We start from the raw sequence: 18,792 nt of genomic DNA on the forward strand, positions 1-18,792 counted from the left end.
AATAGTACAATAACGCAGTGTCAAATCAGGCAAAGGCAGTGGTACAAACTACAAAGATAAGAACAGATATTTTAAAACTCAACTAAAAGCAAGAGTAAAAAGGTGAGTCTTAAGCTGTGTCTTAAAAATGTCTATAGAGGGTGCCTGTCTGATCCGCAGTGGTAATTTGTTCCAGGCTGTTGGCCCATAAAAGCAGAATGCTGCCTCGCCATATTTCTTACTAGCCACCTTTTTGGGGAGTTTGAGTAGGCCAGCAGTGGAGGACCTTAGGGGGCGGCTAGGGACATATCTAGGCAGACAGTCAAGGAGATAAGATGGTGCAAGACCATTAAGAGCTTTATAAACAAGTAATAATGACTGCTCCGCTCTATAACAGACCGATGCCTAATCAAACCCTCGGAGCACCTGCTGTGCCCCGCTGATTTACTGCTGTTTCCAATATGACAGCCATGTAAACACACACACACACACACAATGTATTGTACAGCTAAACATTGCTTTTGAAAACATTTGAGCGAGAAATAGACAAAGCAGTAGCCGACAATGGATTCTATTTGATCAACTCACTTCCTTGTTTTCCGACAGTGCTGTAGCTCGGCAGACGCCGGCCAGCACGACACTTACGGTAATGAATACTTTCATTACGGCAAGTAAGGAAATACTTAGTTTTGTTGTGTTTTGGGTCAATTTATTTATTTTATGTATTCAGTAGCCGTGTTATAAGCGGGATAATGTCTGCCTAAGTGGTCATTGTCGGGAGATAATTCTCCGACAGGATGTTTAACCTTACATATGGAGATCCGATTGTCTTGAGCCACAGATCTGACCGCTATGGCCATACAGTATATGGTCACAATTGCATACTGTATGTGGGACTGACCGACTTCAAACTCGGCACGTGCACATCCGGCAAGGACTTGAGGGAGTGCGGTGCCTGTTCGCCGAGTCGTTAAGTACTCGAGGGAGTGCGGTGCCTGTTCGCCGAGTCGTTAAGAACTCGAGGGAGTGCGGTGCCTGTTTGCCGAGTCGTTAAGAACTCGAGGGAGTGCGGTGCCTGTTCGCCGAGTCGTTAAGAACTCGAGGGAGTGCGGTGCCTGTTCGCCGAGTCGTTGGGATAAGTCCACACTTGCAGTCCCATGCACACACACACTGCACACAGTGTTCTGTGTGTCTAGTTATTATACGTTAACTAAAACTAACGAAAAAACTAAAATGTAATAAACATTTCCGTTAACTGGAACTAAATAAAAACTAGAAAAGTAAAAGGAAAACGATAACTAAACTGTATTGTGTGTTTTACAAAACGAACTAATACTTACTGAAATGATAGATAAAATTACCTTAGTTTTTGTTTTTTGGTAAATTTGTTTATAAGCTTAATCAGTAACTGAATATTATTTTTTAAATGCTAACTTTTCTTGAGTTTTTATTATACAATACTTACTCTGGCCCTTTTCAATCCTGATTTATTCGTCAGGTACAGGATTGAAAATGGCCCAAAAAACTAAAAAACTAAAACTAATAAAGACTAAACTAAAACTAAGCGTTCTCACAAAACTAAAAACTAGCAAACCCGCTCTACAAATTAACTAAAACTAACTGAATTAGAAAAAAATGTCAAAACTAACTAAAACTAAACTATAAAATAATGAAAAATCCAAATCTACCGTGGAGTCCCATGCACACACACTGCACACAGTGTTCTGTTCAGAGTGTGTATTTATAGAGGTGTGAAGTCTTTAAGTGTGTGTGTGTGTGTGTGTGTGTGTGTGTGTGTGTGTGTGTGTGTGTGTGTGTGTGTGTGTGTGTGTGTGTGTGTGTGTGTGTGTGTGTGTGTGTGTGTGTGTGTGTGTGTGTGTGTGTGTGTGTGTGTGCGCGCGCGCGCGTGTCTATGGTCTGTATGTGTTTAGTCTCTGTATCCTTGCATACCTTGCATAGTTGCATCTCTGCCTCTATGCATGTAGAGTGTGTGTGCGTATGTCTATGGGACATATGGAGCTGAGAGGGTGATTTCATGCCCTTGTGTGTTCGTGTGGGGGTAATTTTTGTGTGTTTTTTTTTAAATGTGTGTGTGTGAGTGCATGTGTGTGGGTGGGCGTGTGTGGGTGAGCGCGTACTAGTGCTTGTTGGAAATTTAGCAAGTGGTGAGTGAAATCTACTCTTTTCCCCTTACTGTCTATATGATCTCTGTCTCTCTCTCTCTCTCTCTCTCTCTCTCTCTGTCTCTCTCTCTCTCTCTCTCTCTCTCTCTCTCTCTCTCTCTCTCTCTGTCTCTCTCTCTCTCTCTCTCTGTGTCTCTCTCTCCCTCAGACAGCAGAGAGGAGTCTGTCCTAGGAAGTATTCCTCTCCCCAGCTATGGTGTGTCTCCTGTCGGACCGGAGGACCACATCAGTCGCAAATACGCTTTCAAGGTACACCACCTCGCTATGTTAACCTATTGTTACACTCTGTGTTCAGTGGTTCACTTAAATGGCTTAGTGTACGTAGTGTTAAATAAATTAATACTGCTATATAGCACTGATGTTCATTAGTGTTGGGACGATTCAGTTACACTCCTGATTCCATACGATATCGATACCTAGGGTGCCGATTCCATTTGTATTGCGATTTGTTTTCTCCCAAGTTACTTTGATTTTAATTATATTTAATAACATTTTTAAACAATTCTACACATTATAGACCATGAAAAGTTCAATCATACACTTCAATGCAGCCAGATACATGCAGGGTCCACACGTCATGAAATTCCTGGAAATATTTAGAAATCATAACAAATAAATAAAAGAAATCCAGTCCTGGAAATTGATTTATTTTTCCAAAACATTTATAACATTACACTAAATATGTAACACAAGTAGTTTTTTTTTTTTGCATGGGTCTCCAGCTCGACAGAGAGCTAGCTCACTAGGAGGAGCAAGTTACGGCCGGGTCTTTTGCGTGGTTGCTATTTATATACATTTGGCACAACATTTGGAATGGAATTACAGTATACCAATCAATATTCTATGCTTTATGTTTGCCTGTCTTTGGGCATTATTGCACATAGGAGTAAGAGACTCATTATTGCGCTGAATGATTGTTATATAGGCTGGAAATTGGGTTTAATATACAAGAGTGTGGTGCAAAAGTAGTGAAAATAGTCGATGATTTAAATGTAGTTCCTCTTGATAGCGATGATATGATCCTGTGATGCTCTGACTTGGAGGTTTAACTCTGGCTTGGTGTTGTCTAACCCAGTGGTTCCCAAACCTTTTCATGTCAAGGACCCCATGAGAGAAGATGTTTACGGCTCTAGCAGAGATTCTCAACCCGCTTAATTTCAAGGACCCCCACTTTGACATGCATTAGTCTACGGAGCCTCATTTAATGGCATTTCTCTCTCTGGGACCCCCCAATTTATACTGTAATTATTGTAAAATCAATGTTAATTTAACACTGAGTGTACAAATGGAACCAAATGGATCCGTTAAGGTCCATTTGTACACCATTTGTACACTCACAAAATGGACAATTTACACTCAATGATTGCCTGTTTTTGCCAAATGGTTGCCTATTATAACATGCCCTGGCTAGCCTAGTAAGGTCTTTTTGAATGATATAAAACCTAAAAAGCTCAAATCGATATTGATTTTTTTGCTTGGCCATGCCTTCTTCAGCGCTCCTAGACATGTTTTGTGCATGCGTACTGCCGTTCACTTCCTTGTTTACGGCCCGACTGAACTGTCTCTTCTCTCTAAATCTACGACGATCTCCATGGTTTTGATCAGAACGGCAATGTTCTGTCCTCATTTCTGACTTAACCAATCATCTCGTTTGGAATATAAACGCTTCTAGAGAGTTGAGATGTGACAGCGCGAGGTAGTAACGGAAGATTATACCTCGCTGTTTTGGGGGGAAATAGAAGGCTCATCTGCTGGGCACTCTAGGGCCTTTATTCTGGAAAACGGAGCACTGGAGGTGTTTAAATCATCAACACCAAAACCGCTATGTGAACCTGTAGATCAGCTATTTTCATGTCAATTTCTGACCATTATTTTCTGAAAATGTCACTTCATAATCTGTACTTTGTCCACCACTGCGTGAGTCGCTAAATGACAAGCAGCCTATCAGCCACACCCTGCTCTGCTCTCATTGGTGGAAAGGTAATTACACCTCTCCAATGCAATGCATATCAGCCGCGTGATTCTATTCTACGTCCGAGCATAGACAGAGACCCGCCCCTTGGTGACGCCCCGCCCCTTCGGTGAAGCCCCGCCTGCCCCGGATTAGCCGCCAACCAGAAACAATGCTGCTGCTGTCAGAAGTTGCCTTCCCCGCGGGGCGAAGCGCACCCTTGGAAATCAGAGACCTACATACATTTTGCACAAAGTTCTTAATTTGTCACTATTGTTTGATCTTCAGCACTGATTAATGTAATGTAACATTATACAATACAACATTATTGTACTGTAAAAAGGCCTCTTCCTCTATCCTTTTTAGTATAATATTAGTTTACTATGGTTTGAATATGGCATATGGCATATTGTTGTTGCCACTGCCAGCCCCTAATTTGTATCCATAGCCAATCAGAGGCAGGCGGGGCGTTACCATGTCTATGCTGGGATGTAGAATATAATCACGCGTATCAGCCACCCTGCTCTGCTCTCATTGGTGGAAAGGTAATTACACCTCTCCAATGCAATGCCACTTGTTGCACATCAAGGTAGCTCTCCACTGCACCGTCACAATTTGAACGATAAAAGGAGGGACGGGAAATAAAGAGGCCAGTCAGGCAGTGTGGATTTTGACAGCAAATTTAGATTTTAATTTTAGTCAGTCTTTTTGAATAGTTTTAATTGAGTTTTAGTCACATTTTAGTCACCTGGAATGTTTTAGTGTCCAGTTCTAGTCGACTAAAACTCACGTGTCGCGCTGCGACCAAGTGTAAAATGACTTACTGGATCTCTTGTCCACTAGTCCCTTCCTAACATGTTAGTCTAGTTTTTATTTGTAAATATATTTAGTCTTAGTTCTAGTCATCATAGCTTAGTTTTCATGTAGTTTCCAATTCGTTTTCATCAGTGAAAAGTCTATGAACATTTTGTGTCATAGTTTTAGTCGACAAAATCAACACTGCAGTCAGGCCACTGTGAATGGGCTAGCTGACTCGCTCTGAAGAGGTTCCGTTCTGTTCTGTTCAGCTCATGATTGTTTTTGAGAGTCGGTTCCTTTTTTATGTCCAACCAAAGCTACTGCCATATAGTGGGCCGGGTGGAGGAGGCATTTCATATAGTGGGCCGGGTGGAGGAGGCATTTCATATAGTGGGCCGGGTGGAGGAGGCATTTCATATAGTGGGCCGGGTGGAGGAGGCATTTCATATAGTGGGCCGGTGGAGGAGGCATTTCATATAGTGGGCCAGGTGTAGGAGGCATTTCATATAGTGGGCCAGGTGGAGGAGGCATTTCATATAGTGGGCCGGGTGGAGGAGGCATTTCAAAGCTACTGCCATATAGTGGGCTGGGTGGAGGAGGCATTTCATATAGTGGGCTGGGTGGAGGAGGCATTTCATATAGTGGGCCGGGTGGAGGAGGCATTTCATATAGTGGGCCGGGTGGAGGAGGCATTTCATATAGTGGGCCGGGTGGAGGAGGCATTTCATATAGTGGGCTGGGTGGAGGAAGCATTTCATATAGTGGGCCGGGTGGAGGAGGCATTTCATATAGTGGGCCGGGTGGAGGAGGCATTTCATATAGTGGGCCAGGTGTAGGAGGCATTTCATATAGTGGGCCGGGTGGAGGAGGCATTTCATATAGTGGGCCAGGTGGAGGAGGCATTTCATATAGTGGGCCAGGTGTAGGAGGCATTTCATATAGTGGGCCAGGTGTAGGAGGCATTTCATATAGTGGGCCGGGTGGAGGAGGCATTTCAAAGCTACTGCCATATAGTGGGCCGGGTGGAGGAGGCATTTCATATAGTGGGCCGGGTGGAGGAGGCTTGTCTTGTTGATGTCTTGTGCATGGGTTAGTCAGTGAGCTTTGTTTTATAGTAAGTTGTTTAACAGAAGGCTTAAAGTCAATTAATGTGTCAAACAACAAAATTGATGTGATGAGAAATTGACGGTAAAATGATGTGATGTCTTCTTTAACAACCTTCTGCTTGCTATTGTATAGAAAGACAGACCGATTGTGAGGTTTTTCCCTCTCCCTTTGTTTCACTTGAAAATCACAACCATAGCAACCACTTTATTATTGCTAGAATATAAAACGGTGTAATGCCTTCATCCATCAAGCATTTCACATTTAAATGTCCTACAAGGTCATTTCTCTCTATTGCTGACTTGTTGTTCTTTTTCTGGATGTTTGTGTGAAGCAGTGGGAGAGAGTTATTTTGAAAGGTAAAAGAACAATTCCTGCACACACTTCTACGCCAGAACTATGTCTGTATTTTGCCAGGCTATTTTTAATCCCTTATAACCTGAAATGGGAAACCACAATTTGCATTCACAGGACCGTACAGTCACATTAAATCGAGCTAGCGCAGAAAGTGGGGAATAATCAAATCACTGTCTCCCATGTGATTTTGAACTTCGTTATTGGAACAACCATGCAGCAGTGACATACAGGAGACCCCTCCCTGTTGACATCAATTCAGAACTTTCCAAATACACCCACAGCCTAATTTATACTCTTGTTATGTTGGCGGCGTCCCACACCAAAAGTATCTTTGGTGCAAGACATCATGAATCAGGCTTTTGTCCATCTTCAATGGGACTTTAGGATGGCTTTCACCAGCAATTCTGTTCTTAAACGGGGTGGAATAATAAGTAGTGATGACACATCGTGTCGTTACATTTCAAATTCATGCTGTCGATTTACTAGATATTCTATATGTTGTTTTGTGAACAACAACTGTATTGTGGCATCTTCCCATCAGGGTATGCGCGTGGCATCATCATCATACCCGGAAGTTATGCAGGAACGCCTACTGAGTGGCAAAAACATACTTTCTGGCCTTCACTTTGCCACTCACTTTGCCACTCGATTTGCCATTCACTTTATGCATGCGCATACCCTCTATCATCAGATCATCAGTCGAAGCTATGGGACACTTAGCCATGTGTCACCATGCAGGAGCAGATTAACCCAATTAAGACCTGAGACCAGATTCTACAAAATGTCTTCTAAATCCTAACAGTTTCTATATCAATGGTTCTCAAACTAATTCATGTCAAGGACCCTAAAAATCATGGCCGACATGGCCGTTGTTCCAGGTGCCGCACTACGCACTCGGTGCCGTGCTACGAGCTTGTAGATCTGCTATTTTTCAACAGCTAAAGTTTAAAATAATGGTTGAAGAAGTGGTTCAAACTGAAAAGCTATGAGGTGACACAGATGCGACTGGCATCTGACACAGAAACGACTGGAGTCATATCTAATTGTTCTACCCACTGTAAAGGACAGAACAACGAGCAGGCTTTAGGTCCAAAGATAGGATCCAACAGGAAGCATGCACATCTCCAGAAATTCTACAGGTGCTGGTCAAAAATATACGTACAATGGAAAGGAAGGGATGTCCGCACACTGTTAGGTCCAAAGATCCCATTAATGTTCACCACCGGTGCCGTTTTGATTTTGAGAGCAAATGTTGAATTTAGTTTTAGTCACATTTGAGTCACCTGGAATGTTTTAGTGTTAGTCTAGTTTTAGTCGAATTAATATCATAAGATTTTAGTCGAACAATATACAGTCAACTAAAATGTATTTTGACTGATTTTACACTTGCTGAAAATAGCCGATCAGCTATTTTCAGCATGCAACCAAGTGTAAATTGACTTATGCTGGATCTCTTGTCCTCTAGTCCCTTCCTAACATTTTCGTATAGTTTTTATTTGTTGACAAAATTGTCAACAAATTTCATTTTTCATTCAGTGAAAAAAGGTAGTCTGCGAACATTTTTGTCATAGTATTAGTCGACGAAATCAACACTGGTGCGGTGCGGTGGGAGGGGCTGATCCAGACGATGTATAATAATGAAAGACTGGAGGAGGGTCTGTTCTCTGAAACCTCTTCCTTCTCTTGCTCTTATTGGTTGGCCGCCTGCTTGGGACCGCCTCTCCACCTGTGTGAGTGGCGTGGGGCTCGTCCAGTGAATGACCAGTCAAAAATAGGTACTGCTCCTTCCCCCCTAAGTGTATCCTTGTTATCGCCTGTTGTCTGCTGTTGGTTTGTTTTTGTTTTGGTCTGAGCTCGTCAGAATATATGACGTGTATATTCTGTTGTTGTTGTTGTTTTCGGCGCATGTACATCCTTGCGTGTTCTTTTTGACTGACATTGGTTGTGTTTTTTGTGGTCAGTGTTGCCATGTTCTCTGATAACTCTCACTATGTCTGTCCCCGCGCTGTCTCTATCATTCCATCTCTGCAAGGTGCATCCATAAATTCACTCCCAGCGCTTTGTGTCAACCAGAAATTCAGAGTAGTCTAATGCACTCTAGTGCTCTGGAATCATGCCGGCTGAAGACAAGGAAGTGACAATATGGCAAAATATGATGGTTGTGACTTGTTTGGTGAAAGAGAGCTTGCAAAGTACATCACCTTGTTAACCGAATGTATGCCAAGAACGCCGGGACCTCGTTCTTCTCTCCACAACCCGTCTGTGCCAAAACGAGGGAACTCGTCTTTCTTTAATTTCATTTAATCCAGCAATTAAAAAAATAAAAATAAGGCATTCAGGAGAATTGCTTTTTTTCCGAAGTCTCCTGAACTTGAACACAGGATTTTGCATTGAACAAATTTGTTTAGAAATCCATGTGGTTACACTGGATCTCCACTAGCTAAAGAGTGCTGGGTTCCCCCCCGAAAATAGCGTTGTGAGCTTGTAGATCTGCTATTTTCGCTATTTTTGTCCAAAAATGCCCATTACAGGATTTCAGCCCCTGCCTCTCTAACACTCTCTGCACGTCTCTGACGTAGACAATAGGTGGTGTTCTAGCACCACCTAGTGGCCCTCTGGCAACAATGTGCCCTAATTGCCCGCACATGTCCGGCCATGGTTTCCTCATGTCAGTCTGTGTGTCTAATCTAGTTTAGAGGCTCACTTGGATTACTCGCAGGTATGTTGATGTGTTCATTGTTTTAGTAGTAGCATACTATAACATTAGGACAAATGGGGAAGTAGGTTAGTAGTTTTGGACAAACAGCAGTGGTGTTGATTTGTGTCAGCTGAAACTTCATGTCAGAGTGTTTGTGTGGCCGCAGAGGTCATGTGCAACCTCTTCCAGAGAGAGATGGAGACACTAGTTCTGCTGGAGAAACATATTGTTTGCTTGCATGCTGTGTGCTGCTATGCCAAGTGACTGACAAGTGTTGAAGTCTGTTGTTTTCTGACATGGCAATAGTGTTTCTGTTTGCCAGCTTGGCACCGCGTGGCAAAACAATATTTTGGGGCTCTGCCACACAGATGAGAGTAAGTCACAGTGAAACTACGAATGCACCCTCTTTCTATTTTTATCTATATCTTGGCCTCTTTCTCTCCCGTCTCTCTCTCTCTCTCTCTCTCTCTCTCTCTCTCTCTCTCCCGTCTCTCTCTCTCTCTCTCTCTCTCTCTCTCTCTCTCTCTCTCTCTCTCTCTCTCTCTCTCTCTCTCTCTCTCTCTCTCTCTCTCTCTCTCTCTCTCTCTCTCTCTCTCTCTCTCTCTCTCTCTATCTATCTTAATCTGTCTCTTCCTCTGTCTCTCTTGCTCTCCACTATGGACTTCTTCATCTGTCCTCAGTCCTGTCCTCTGTTGTCACCCTCATGGTTAAACTTCTCGCTGGCTGATGTATTTGGGCTTTATGATGACCGGTGGTTATGGTTCATGACCATTTGTCTTTGTCTCACTCTTTTGCTCCTCTCTGTTGCTTTTCTCAGTTATTTCAGTTCCAAGAAAGCAGAAACGGATAGAAATGCAACCTATTTATATTGCTATTGATTTTCTAAATTGTCTAAATATACAAACACAATCCAGAAAAATAAACTTAACTCACACTATGCTTGCAAAGCATCAAATATTTGTAAACTATCGGGAGCCTCTGCATCTATCTTTACGTGCAGATGTGCTGATCTTTGTGTCTCTCAATGTAAATTAGGTTTATATGGTTTGTTTCTTATCAGGAGTTAGTGGGAGCTGGGCTGCCCTCTTATCTTCACAAACACAATGACTTCTTAAAAATAGAACACAGACAGAGAGACCCTGTGTGTGTGTGTGTGTGTGTGTGTGTGTGTGTGTGTGTGTGTGTGTGTGTGTGTGTGTGTGTGTGTGTGTGTGTGTGTGTGTGTGTGTGTGTGTGTGTGTGTGTGTGTGTGTGTGTGTGTGTGTGTGTGTGTGTGTGTGTGTGTGTGTGTGCGCGAGAGTGAGAGAGAGGGTGTGTGGGGGGGGGGGGGGGGGGGGGGGGGGGGGAATCCAGAGCGGAAGGCAGTCCTGGCTATTGTTAGCATCCATGACTGCAAGTGCAGCAAGCTATTTTCAGCGTCTGGATGGAGAGAGAGACAGAGAGAGATACTGGGACACAGAGAAAGTGTAGGAGATACGGGAAAAAGTGCATGGGGAAAAAGGATAGAGAAGTAGATAAAGTGCCCCTCGGGGCACAGGTCTCCACCAGGGCAGGTCAGGGGTTGTGGCCTCCTGGTGGCGCTATAATAGGCCAATGTGAAAATGGTGACATTTCTTCTTACGCTTCTTTCACCTGTTGGTGGCGCTATAACAGGCCAATGTGAAAAGGGTGGGATATATTCCTCAGCCTAGTAGGAATGTGCGTGAAAGATTTCACGTGTATATTGCACGCTGCGTTCATGATTTATTTTTATTTTATTTTTGTTCAAAATGGGCCAACCCTGCAAACTTTTAAAGCCAATGTTAGCCAATTAGGATGGAATATGAAATATCGGACAGATGCGTCTTGAACAGATGACTTTAGAGATACTGTGTAACGATTTGCGGGATTTTTGGACAGAATCTGGAGGAGTAATATCAAAATGTGTTTTTCAAAAGTCGGCCTCCTGGTGGCGCTATAACAGGCCGTTCTGGAAAATTTAGGGCAGAGGTTCATCGTTGGCATCTAGGGAGTGTGTGTGCAAAATTTGGCATCGTCGGGGGTTAACGGTGCCGGATATTAGCTGGTAACAGACGGACGGACACACAGACACACGGACTCACACACAGACAGAGTGCAAAACATACTCTCTCCCAATGCCTTCGGCCTGGTGGAGACAATAACATCATAACAGAGATACTACATCGAGGAGAGCTAGAGAATGATTGGATGGTAGCTATAGTAAAATACAGAATAAACAGAGGAAATAGCATGAGACGAACGGAAAGATGGAGGGATGGAAACATAACGTGAGGGAGGGAGAGTTCATAGGAAATGGAAGGGTAGGAAAACAGAAGGCTGGAGAGGAAAGTGGACTAAACAAAGGAAGAGATGGAGGAGTGGACAGAGAGAGGAGTGGACAGAGAGAGGAGTGGACAGAGAGAGGAGTGGACAGAGAGATAAAAAAACATGGACAGAAAGTATTAGCGGCTGTTGGATGCAAGCAAACAAATCAAAGTGTGCAGGGGGGAGAATGAGAGATAATGTGACATCAGAAAAAGGTCTGCTTTTAACTGAGACCAGATTCTACAAATGTCTTCTAAATCTAAATCATTGACAGCTTTCAGAAAAACCTATGTTTCTACTGTATGTCAGTGGGTCTCAAAGTGTTTCATGTCAAGGACCCCAAAAACTTTATGTAATTGGCCGCCGACCTCCATCTGAAAATATATTGTTACAGGAACCCCCCAAAAGCAAAGACACGAGTTAAAAACGTTCCCTCTGAAAGAATCTATATTCATTTTTTCACGATTTTTAAAAAATAGCAGATCTACAAGCTCGAGCTATGAGCTTGTAGATTTGCTATTTTTCAATAGCTAAAGTATAACCATAATGCTTAAAACACCAAAAAGGATTCCCGTCCTGAATGGTAAAGCCCTAGGCTCTGGTGCTCCAGTTATGGATTGAATGAAAACCGTTAAAATCAATGCAGTTTTCTGTTTGTTCTCTCTTCCTTGGACACTGCAGGGTGTTATTTCCCAGGGTGCACTGTGGCACACAGGAATTATGGAGTTATAGATTGTATTTGAATATCGGAATGCGTTAGGGGATTATGTTGTGGGTTATTAATTATGTGTAATGTTAATGTTATGTGTCTTGGTGTTAATTGGATGATTTGTGTGTGTGTGTGTGGGTGTTTTTTTTACTGTAATTGCCGTTTGTTTTCTGTCGCACCATCTGCCTTTTCTCTTCGATGTTAAGTCACTGTGGGCTTGGGTGGCTGTGCTATGCGTAATGCTTTGTCATGCAGTGTTGCTGCAAAACGGACATAGCCACTAAGATGGGAATCACACAGATGAATGAAATAATGATTCATAACGGCAATATGCAATGCAATATGTTTTTGTTTGGCAGGAAGTAATTAAGATTGGAATTTTAGGGACTATGACATAAAAATACACAAACATTTGATATACAATATGTACTATATATATATATCGTTGCTGTGGGGAGGAAACCAACTCCATTTTTGAGGTTTTTGATTTTTCTTTTGCATAAATCAGTGGTATTGAACACCATCTGTGTGTTTTTTCGAAAATATTGAACCAATGAAAAGTAGTTGTTGATGAAATTGTCATTATATTTAGTCATAGCTTAGTTTTTATTTTGTTTTTATTCAGTTTTCCTCAGTGAAAAAAGGTAGTCGGCGGATATTTTTCGTCATCGTTTTAGTCGACAAAATCAACACTGCTGCCAACATTGAAAATGTCCAGAGCTGTCAACAAGTTGGAAATACCTGTCTTTTTCACCAATACAAACTACAGAACGCTATCTTTGAGTCGGCAGAGAAAGTTTGATTATGTTTGCCGACCTTCAGGGGGGAATCGACCCTGATAACCCCTTTCACACTAGATAGATCTGACGGTCTGTCTTGACTGGTTCCAGTCGCCGATTTGCAAAATGGCCTCAAATCTGTGGAATTCTCACCAAGTGAGAAACAAGCTGTAGACAACAATACAAGTCACTGATATTTTAGGAGGGTGAAGTCAAAGCGAGAGCAGACAGGCTAATGGTACACCCAAGCAAACAAGAGCCAGTAGGATTATGTATAATAGATAAATGCTGGGAGATGATGAGACGGCAAGGGAGATGAAGAACTCTACAAGTGTGTGTGTGTGTGTGTGTGTGTGTGTGTGTGTGTGTGTGTGTGTGTGTGTGTGTGTGTGTGTGTGTGTGTGTGTGTGTGTGTGTGTGTGTGTGTGTGTGTGTGTGTGTGTGTGTGTGTGTGTGTGTGTGTGTGTGTGTGTGTGTGTGTGTGTGTGTTAGCATACATCTGTTGAATTCTTGACTAGGAGCCTGGAGTCCGATATGTTCTGTAACCACACTAATTAGAACAACAGAGAGAATATAAAGCCCATGTGAGGTCTGCAGCATACACAAACCCAGTTCCCAACGTGCTTATACACACGCACACTTATCCCATTTAGGACTGAGACCAGATTCTATACAAATGTCTTGACAGTTTTCTGAAAACCCTATGTTTCTATGTCAGTGGTTCTCAGACTATGTCATGTCAAGGACCCCAATGAAAGCAATAGAATACACAACGCACACTGAGTATTTTCTTATTTAATGAAGCAACGTTTCGGTCCCTCCGGACCTTCTTCAGGCGTCCGGAGGGACCGAAACGTTGCTTCATTAAATAAGAAAATACTCATGTACCGAGCAAATACACAGTGTGCGGGTGTATTCTATTGCTTTCATTAATGTCCACTGGCCTACGCGCCTGCGCATACGCCTGATTTCTAGGTGTGCGAAAGTTTTCTCCTAATGTCAAGGACCCCAAAAATGCTATGAAATTGGCCGCCGACCCCCCCCATCTGAAAATATGTTGTTCCAGGGACCCCCCCAGCAGCAAAGATTTGAGTTAAAAACGTTTGATCTGAAAGAATATATATTCAAAGATTTTCACAATTTTCACAATTTTTCAAAAATAGCAGATCTACAAGCTCTATGAACTTGTAGATCAACTATTTTCCAATAGATAAAGTATAGCATAATGCTTGAAACACCAAAAGGGGTTCCCGTACTGAATGGGTTAATTACCCCACATACATTATTTAGTGGCTGAATCAGGGAACAGGAAGATTTAGTCATTTTCATTATTTCTTTTTTGAGCGTGAATCAAGTGATTTCCTTTCTCTTCTTGTCTTCAGAAAGCTATTACCACAAACCTGAGTCACAGAATGTGTCTTAGGTGAATAGCACATATTTCCCTGGAAGGATTATGATGTCACAGACACAAAAAGAAAAAAATTTTTTTTTTCTTAAACCACCACAGCTAACAAAGTCAAGTGCATCTCAGGCACCACAGCACATCACGTTTATTTGCATGAAATTGGAATTGAAGAAAGTGATTCATGATATGGCCTTTAAACCCCCTGGTTAAATGTCCTTATGCAGTGTGCGTTGTTCAATCATACCGTGTGTAAAAATAAGTCTCACTCCCACAAAAAGTAAAGTGCCTGAGACTGCTGTAGCTGTGTTTTAATGACATGGCATATACTGTATATTTGTACATGGCGTCGGGTGATAAAATGGTCACAGAGGTCTTGGCGATGGTCTCACAGTGCTGTGCGAGATGATGTGACTAATAGCCTTTTTTAGCTCTCCATCCATCTCGGCGCTGTCTGTCTGGAAACAAGCCACTTAATCACAGACTGCAATTATCTTGTCACAGAGCACGGTCACTTCCAGTGTGCACCATTTGATAATGTCTCTCTGCAAAGGGTAGCTTTGGTTTGTCAATTCACGCCCACTACAGTTTATAAGTCAAGAGAGGTGGAACATTGTAGAAGACAGGCTGTCCAAAACATGGACATTGTTCTAAACGCGTGGCATAATTCTTCTACTAGTTACCAATGCGGTTACCACTAATTGTACTGCTAATACTGCCATGATTTATACCATTACCATTACCATAGTCGTAATTGTAAATATAGTTTAGCAGTAGTAAGAGGTAGTCGTATGGTGATAGTATTAGCAGTGTTTAAACAACATGCTATCTAAATAACATTATCATTTGTGACCCATCTTGACTGAGGGGCTGGGCTGCCATTTAAAAATAAATGATCACCTACCGTAGTTTAAGCATGTATTTCTTATTTACATGTTGTGCTCTCTCCTCCGTGTCATCAGCGCCCATACCCTAGGTTGGGGTTGGCGAAAGGGCCTTTCTGTGTGGAGTTTGCATGTTCTCCGTGTGTCCCCTAGGGTAGGTACCCTCACAAAAAACATGCAGTAATCCATGGTCTCTATACTGCCTCCCCCTGGCCTGATGGCGGGGAAAGGAACTGGTTGGAATAACGTGTTCTTTCCACGCATTATGTGACGTCCAACGGGGGAAACTCCCCCCAGTCAGGTGAAAAGAAGCGGCTTCGACTCCTCCGAGTCCGTTGCTCTCCCCAGGTTGGCAGAGGGAGTGTTGCCCAGGATTACATTAGACAATTGACACTGGATGAAAAAAATGGGTTAAAAATATGTGCATAATGATACATCCATCCAGCCATCTTCAATCGCTTATCCGTAGTCGGGTCGCGGGGGGCAACAGCTCCACCAGAGTGCTCCAGACTTCCCTCTCCAGAGCAACATTAGTAATGTAGATCCCGAGGCGTTCCAAGGCCAGTGAGTCGATGTAATCTCTCTGGGTCTGCCCCGGGGTCTCCTCCAAGTGGGACATGCCTCGAGGACCTCCCTAGGGAGACGCTCGAGAGGCACCCTAACCAGATGCCCGAACCACCTAAGCTGGCTACTTTCCAGGCGAAGAAGCAGCGAATCTACTCCGAGTCTCTCTCGCGTGACTGAACTTCTCACCCTATCTCTAAGGGAGATGCCAGCCACCCGTATGAGAAAACTCATTTCGGCCGCTAGCATTCGCAACCTTATTCTTTTGGTCATGACCCACACTTCATGACCATAGGTGAGAGTAGGAACGAAGATTGCTCGGTAGACAGAGACCTTTGCCTTCTGGCTCAGCTCTCTTTTCGTGTGCGGTACATTGACTATGATACCGCTCCGATTGTCTGTCTGATCTCCTTCTCCGTCCTCCCCTCACTCGTGATACTTAAACTCCTTCACATGGGGTAATGTTGATAATAATATGTCGGTAATAACGATACATTTCTCATTAATTTACCAAAGTACTGAAAAAGTAACCAACACAAGCAAACTATCTTTGTAAATCCCTAAGCAGTTATCTATGCTCCTCGTGTAAAGTCAGGGTATGTACAGTAGGCTACTGTGTTGTCGTCTACTGGCTGTGTTGTAGTTGGGTGTTTGCCATTCTTTTGTGTGTCATAACATGTAATATGTTATTCCAAAAGGTTTACCTGTCCTGTCATTGGTCTATACAAGTTGTGGCTTTGTAACTGTTAATTGGATGGTATTTGTGGTGTCTTATTGGCTGTCTTCATCTGCTGGCCTGCACTAGCTGATGCTTACATGTGCTGTTTTTTTCCTATTGTATGGTCAAAGCTAAACTTAGCATGCCGGATTGACTGACTGATATTTATCCCCTCTCTCTCTCTCTCTCTCTCTCTCTCTCTCTCTCTCTCTCTCTCTCTCCCTCTCCGTGTCAAAGATCACCTGGTTGGTTCACCAGACTCCTCACCTGTCCTCTCCTCTCTCCCCCCATAGGCTAGCCACACGGGCATGCGCTCATACATTTTCAAGCAGAGCTCTGTCGTTGGCTCACAGGCGGAGCACAGCGGCATGCGGACGTACTACTTCAGCGCAGACACACAGGAGGACATGAACGGTTGGCTGAGAGCCATGAACCAGGCCGCGCTGATGCACAACCACACTGATACCGCACTGATCAGGTAGGACCATACATGAACCAGGCCGCGCTGATGCACAACCACACTGATACCGCACTGATCAGGTACTACAGTAACCCAGTTAGACACACTTCATTTTCTGGCCCGTTGAGAACTCTAGCAGACATTTTGGGCCCGGCCCAAAAACTTTGGATTCTTTGGGGATTCTGACCTCTAGATGACTAACACACCACAACCACGCTGATGTCCAAAACTGTTACTTTTCGGGATTCAAATTCAAAATGAGCAAAAGTAGCGATCTACAAGCTCAAAACGCGTCGCTTCAAGTAGGGCATTCATTTACGGAAGAATACAAAAAGTTCAAGTATGGAGATATATCGATAAAACCCGAACGATTTATAATAATAAACTTTATTTATATAGCACCTTTCATGACATGAAATGCAGCGCAAAGTGCTTTACAAGGCAGAGAAAATCAAATGGTGGTCCGTGGCTCAAATGCAGAATAAATAATTGGCCTTGATGTGAAAAAGGTTGAAAACCACTGTACAATGGCCCGTCGGCAGCAAGGGACTAATTGAACTGTCTGTCCACATTGTTGGTGCATGGTAGATAAATGATTGCCAGCAGTCATTGTGTGTGTGTGTGTGTGTGTGTGTGTGTGTGTGTGTGTGTGTGTGTGTGTGTGTGTGTGTGTGTGTGTGTGTGTGTGTGTGTGTGTGTGTGTGTGTGTGTGTGTGTGTGTGTGTGTGTGTGTGTGTGTGTGTGTGTGTGTGTGTGTGTGTGAGAGATCAATAATAAAGCTTATCAGACAGAACATTACGCCAGAAGCAGTTGCCGGTTGGATTCCTTCTGGCGGAACGTTACGTGACAAGCAGTTAAACCGTTAATGTAACACATCAAACAATTTATGCATGTGCATACATGCATAAATTCTGTTTGATCCATTCATGAATATGAATGAGTAAATCATTATAGTACGCATATTTGTAATACTTTTTCGCTGTTCAACAAAGACCAGTTATGTAGAAACATGATAGCAGAATCATTTTTTTAAAGCAACCAGAAGTTGCGTCATCACTCCAAAATGGCGAAGGCACTGGGCGCTGGTTGTTACTATGGGAGTCATATACATGTTAACGTGCCCTTGGGGCCTCTCTCTCATATGTGGGACAAACCAGCAGAGCTCTGAAAACACGCATTGGTGAACATAGATCCAACATCAGAACCAACAATCTTAAAAGCCCAGTAGCCCTACACTTAAAATGGGACATACCGTGGCATCACTTAGATATGTGGGCATAGAGAGGGTGATCTGATGGTGAAGGGCAGTGCGTTCCAGAGCAGTGCCATATCACTATATCACTTTGGGTGTTTGAAATTTACCATGCCCTGTTTTTAGCGTCAATCACGTGACGTGACGACGTAAGGGAGGTTGTCATCATTTGCTGATTACTGTCACCTGATGAAGACCGCTCACGGCCGAAACGTTGTGTCCAGAAGAATGTCAGTGTTTTAAACACTGTTGGAGCTAAGGCTGTGTGCGGACTTCTCCTTCCCTGTATGCATCTACCTTTTGTCCAGCGAGGAACTGGATGTGCGCAAGCCACCTGTTTTGTTACTATGGGTGTCGTCTCTTGTTATAGATTCTCTTTGAGTGAAGTTTCAAGGCAATCAGACAAACCGGAAGTAGTAAGTAAAAAAACGGAAGTGGTCGTTTTTTTTTTTTTTTTTTAGTTATGGCTGTTTAAAGCCCAGCCAATAGGAATACAGATGGGGGGTGCGGCTTCAGCAATGACAGCTCATCCCTAATGGTGGTCTAAGTCCACAATTCAAATTTGGAGAAGTGTGCAATAAGAGTATCATAAATAGTATCATAAATAGTAAAATCAGACCCGTCTGAAC

General features: G+C 43.1%; 1 protein-coding gene across 5 annotated transcripts in view; it reads left to right on the forward strand.

The window, feature by feature from the left end:
- Positions 1 to 18,792, forward strand: part of LOC306923407 (pleckstrin homology domain-containing family A member 7-like) — a 189,294-nt gene that overhangs the window by 128,973 nt on the left and 41,529 nt on the right. For all 5 annotated transcript variants that reach the window (XM_079501473.1, XM_079501470.1, XM_079501472.1 and 2 more), the window contains exons 8-9: positions 2,311 to 2,411; positions 16,745 to 16,929. In XM_079501473.1, the coding sequence (XP_079357599.1) occupies positions 2,311 to 2,411; positions 16,745 to 16,929 (286 nt within the window). The remainder of the gene's footprint in view (positions 1 to 2,310; positions 2,412 to 16,744; positions 16,930 to 18,792) is intronic.

Source organism: Electrona antarctica, assembly GCF_951216825.1.
Source record: "Electrona antarctica genome assembly, chromosome: 5".
Classification (NCBI taxonomy): domain Eukaryota; kingdom Metazoa; phylum Chordata; class Actinopteri; order Myctophiformes; family Myctophidae; genus Electrona; species Electrona antarctica.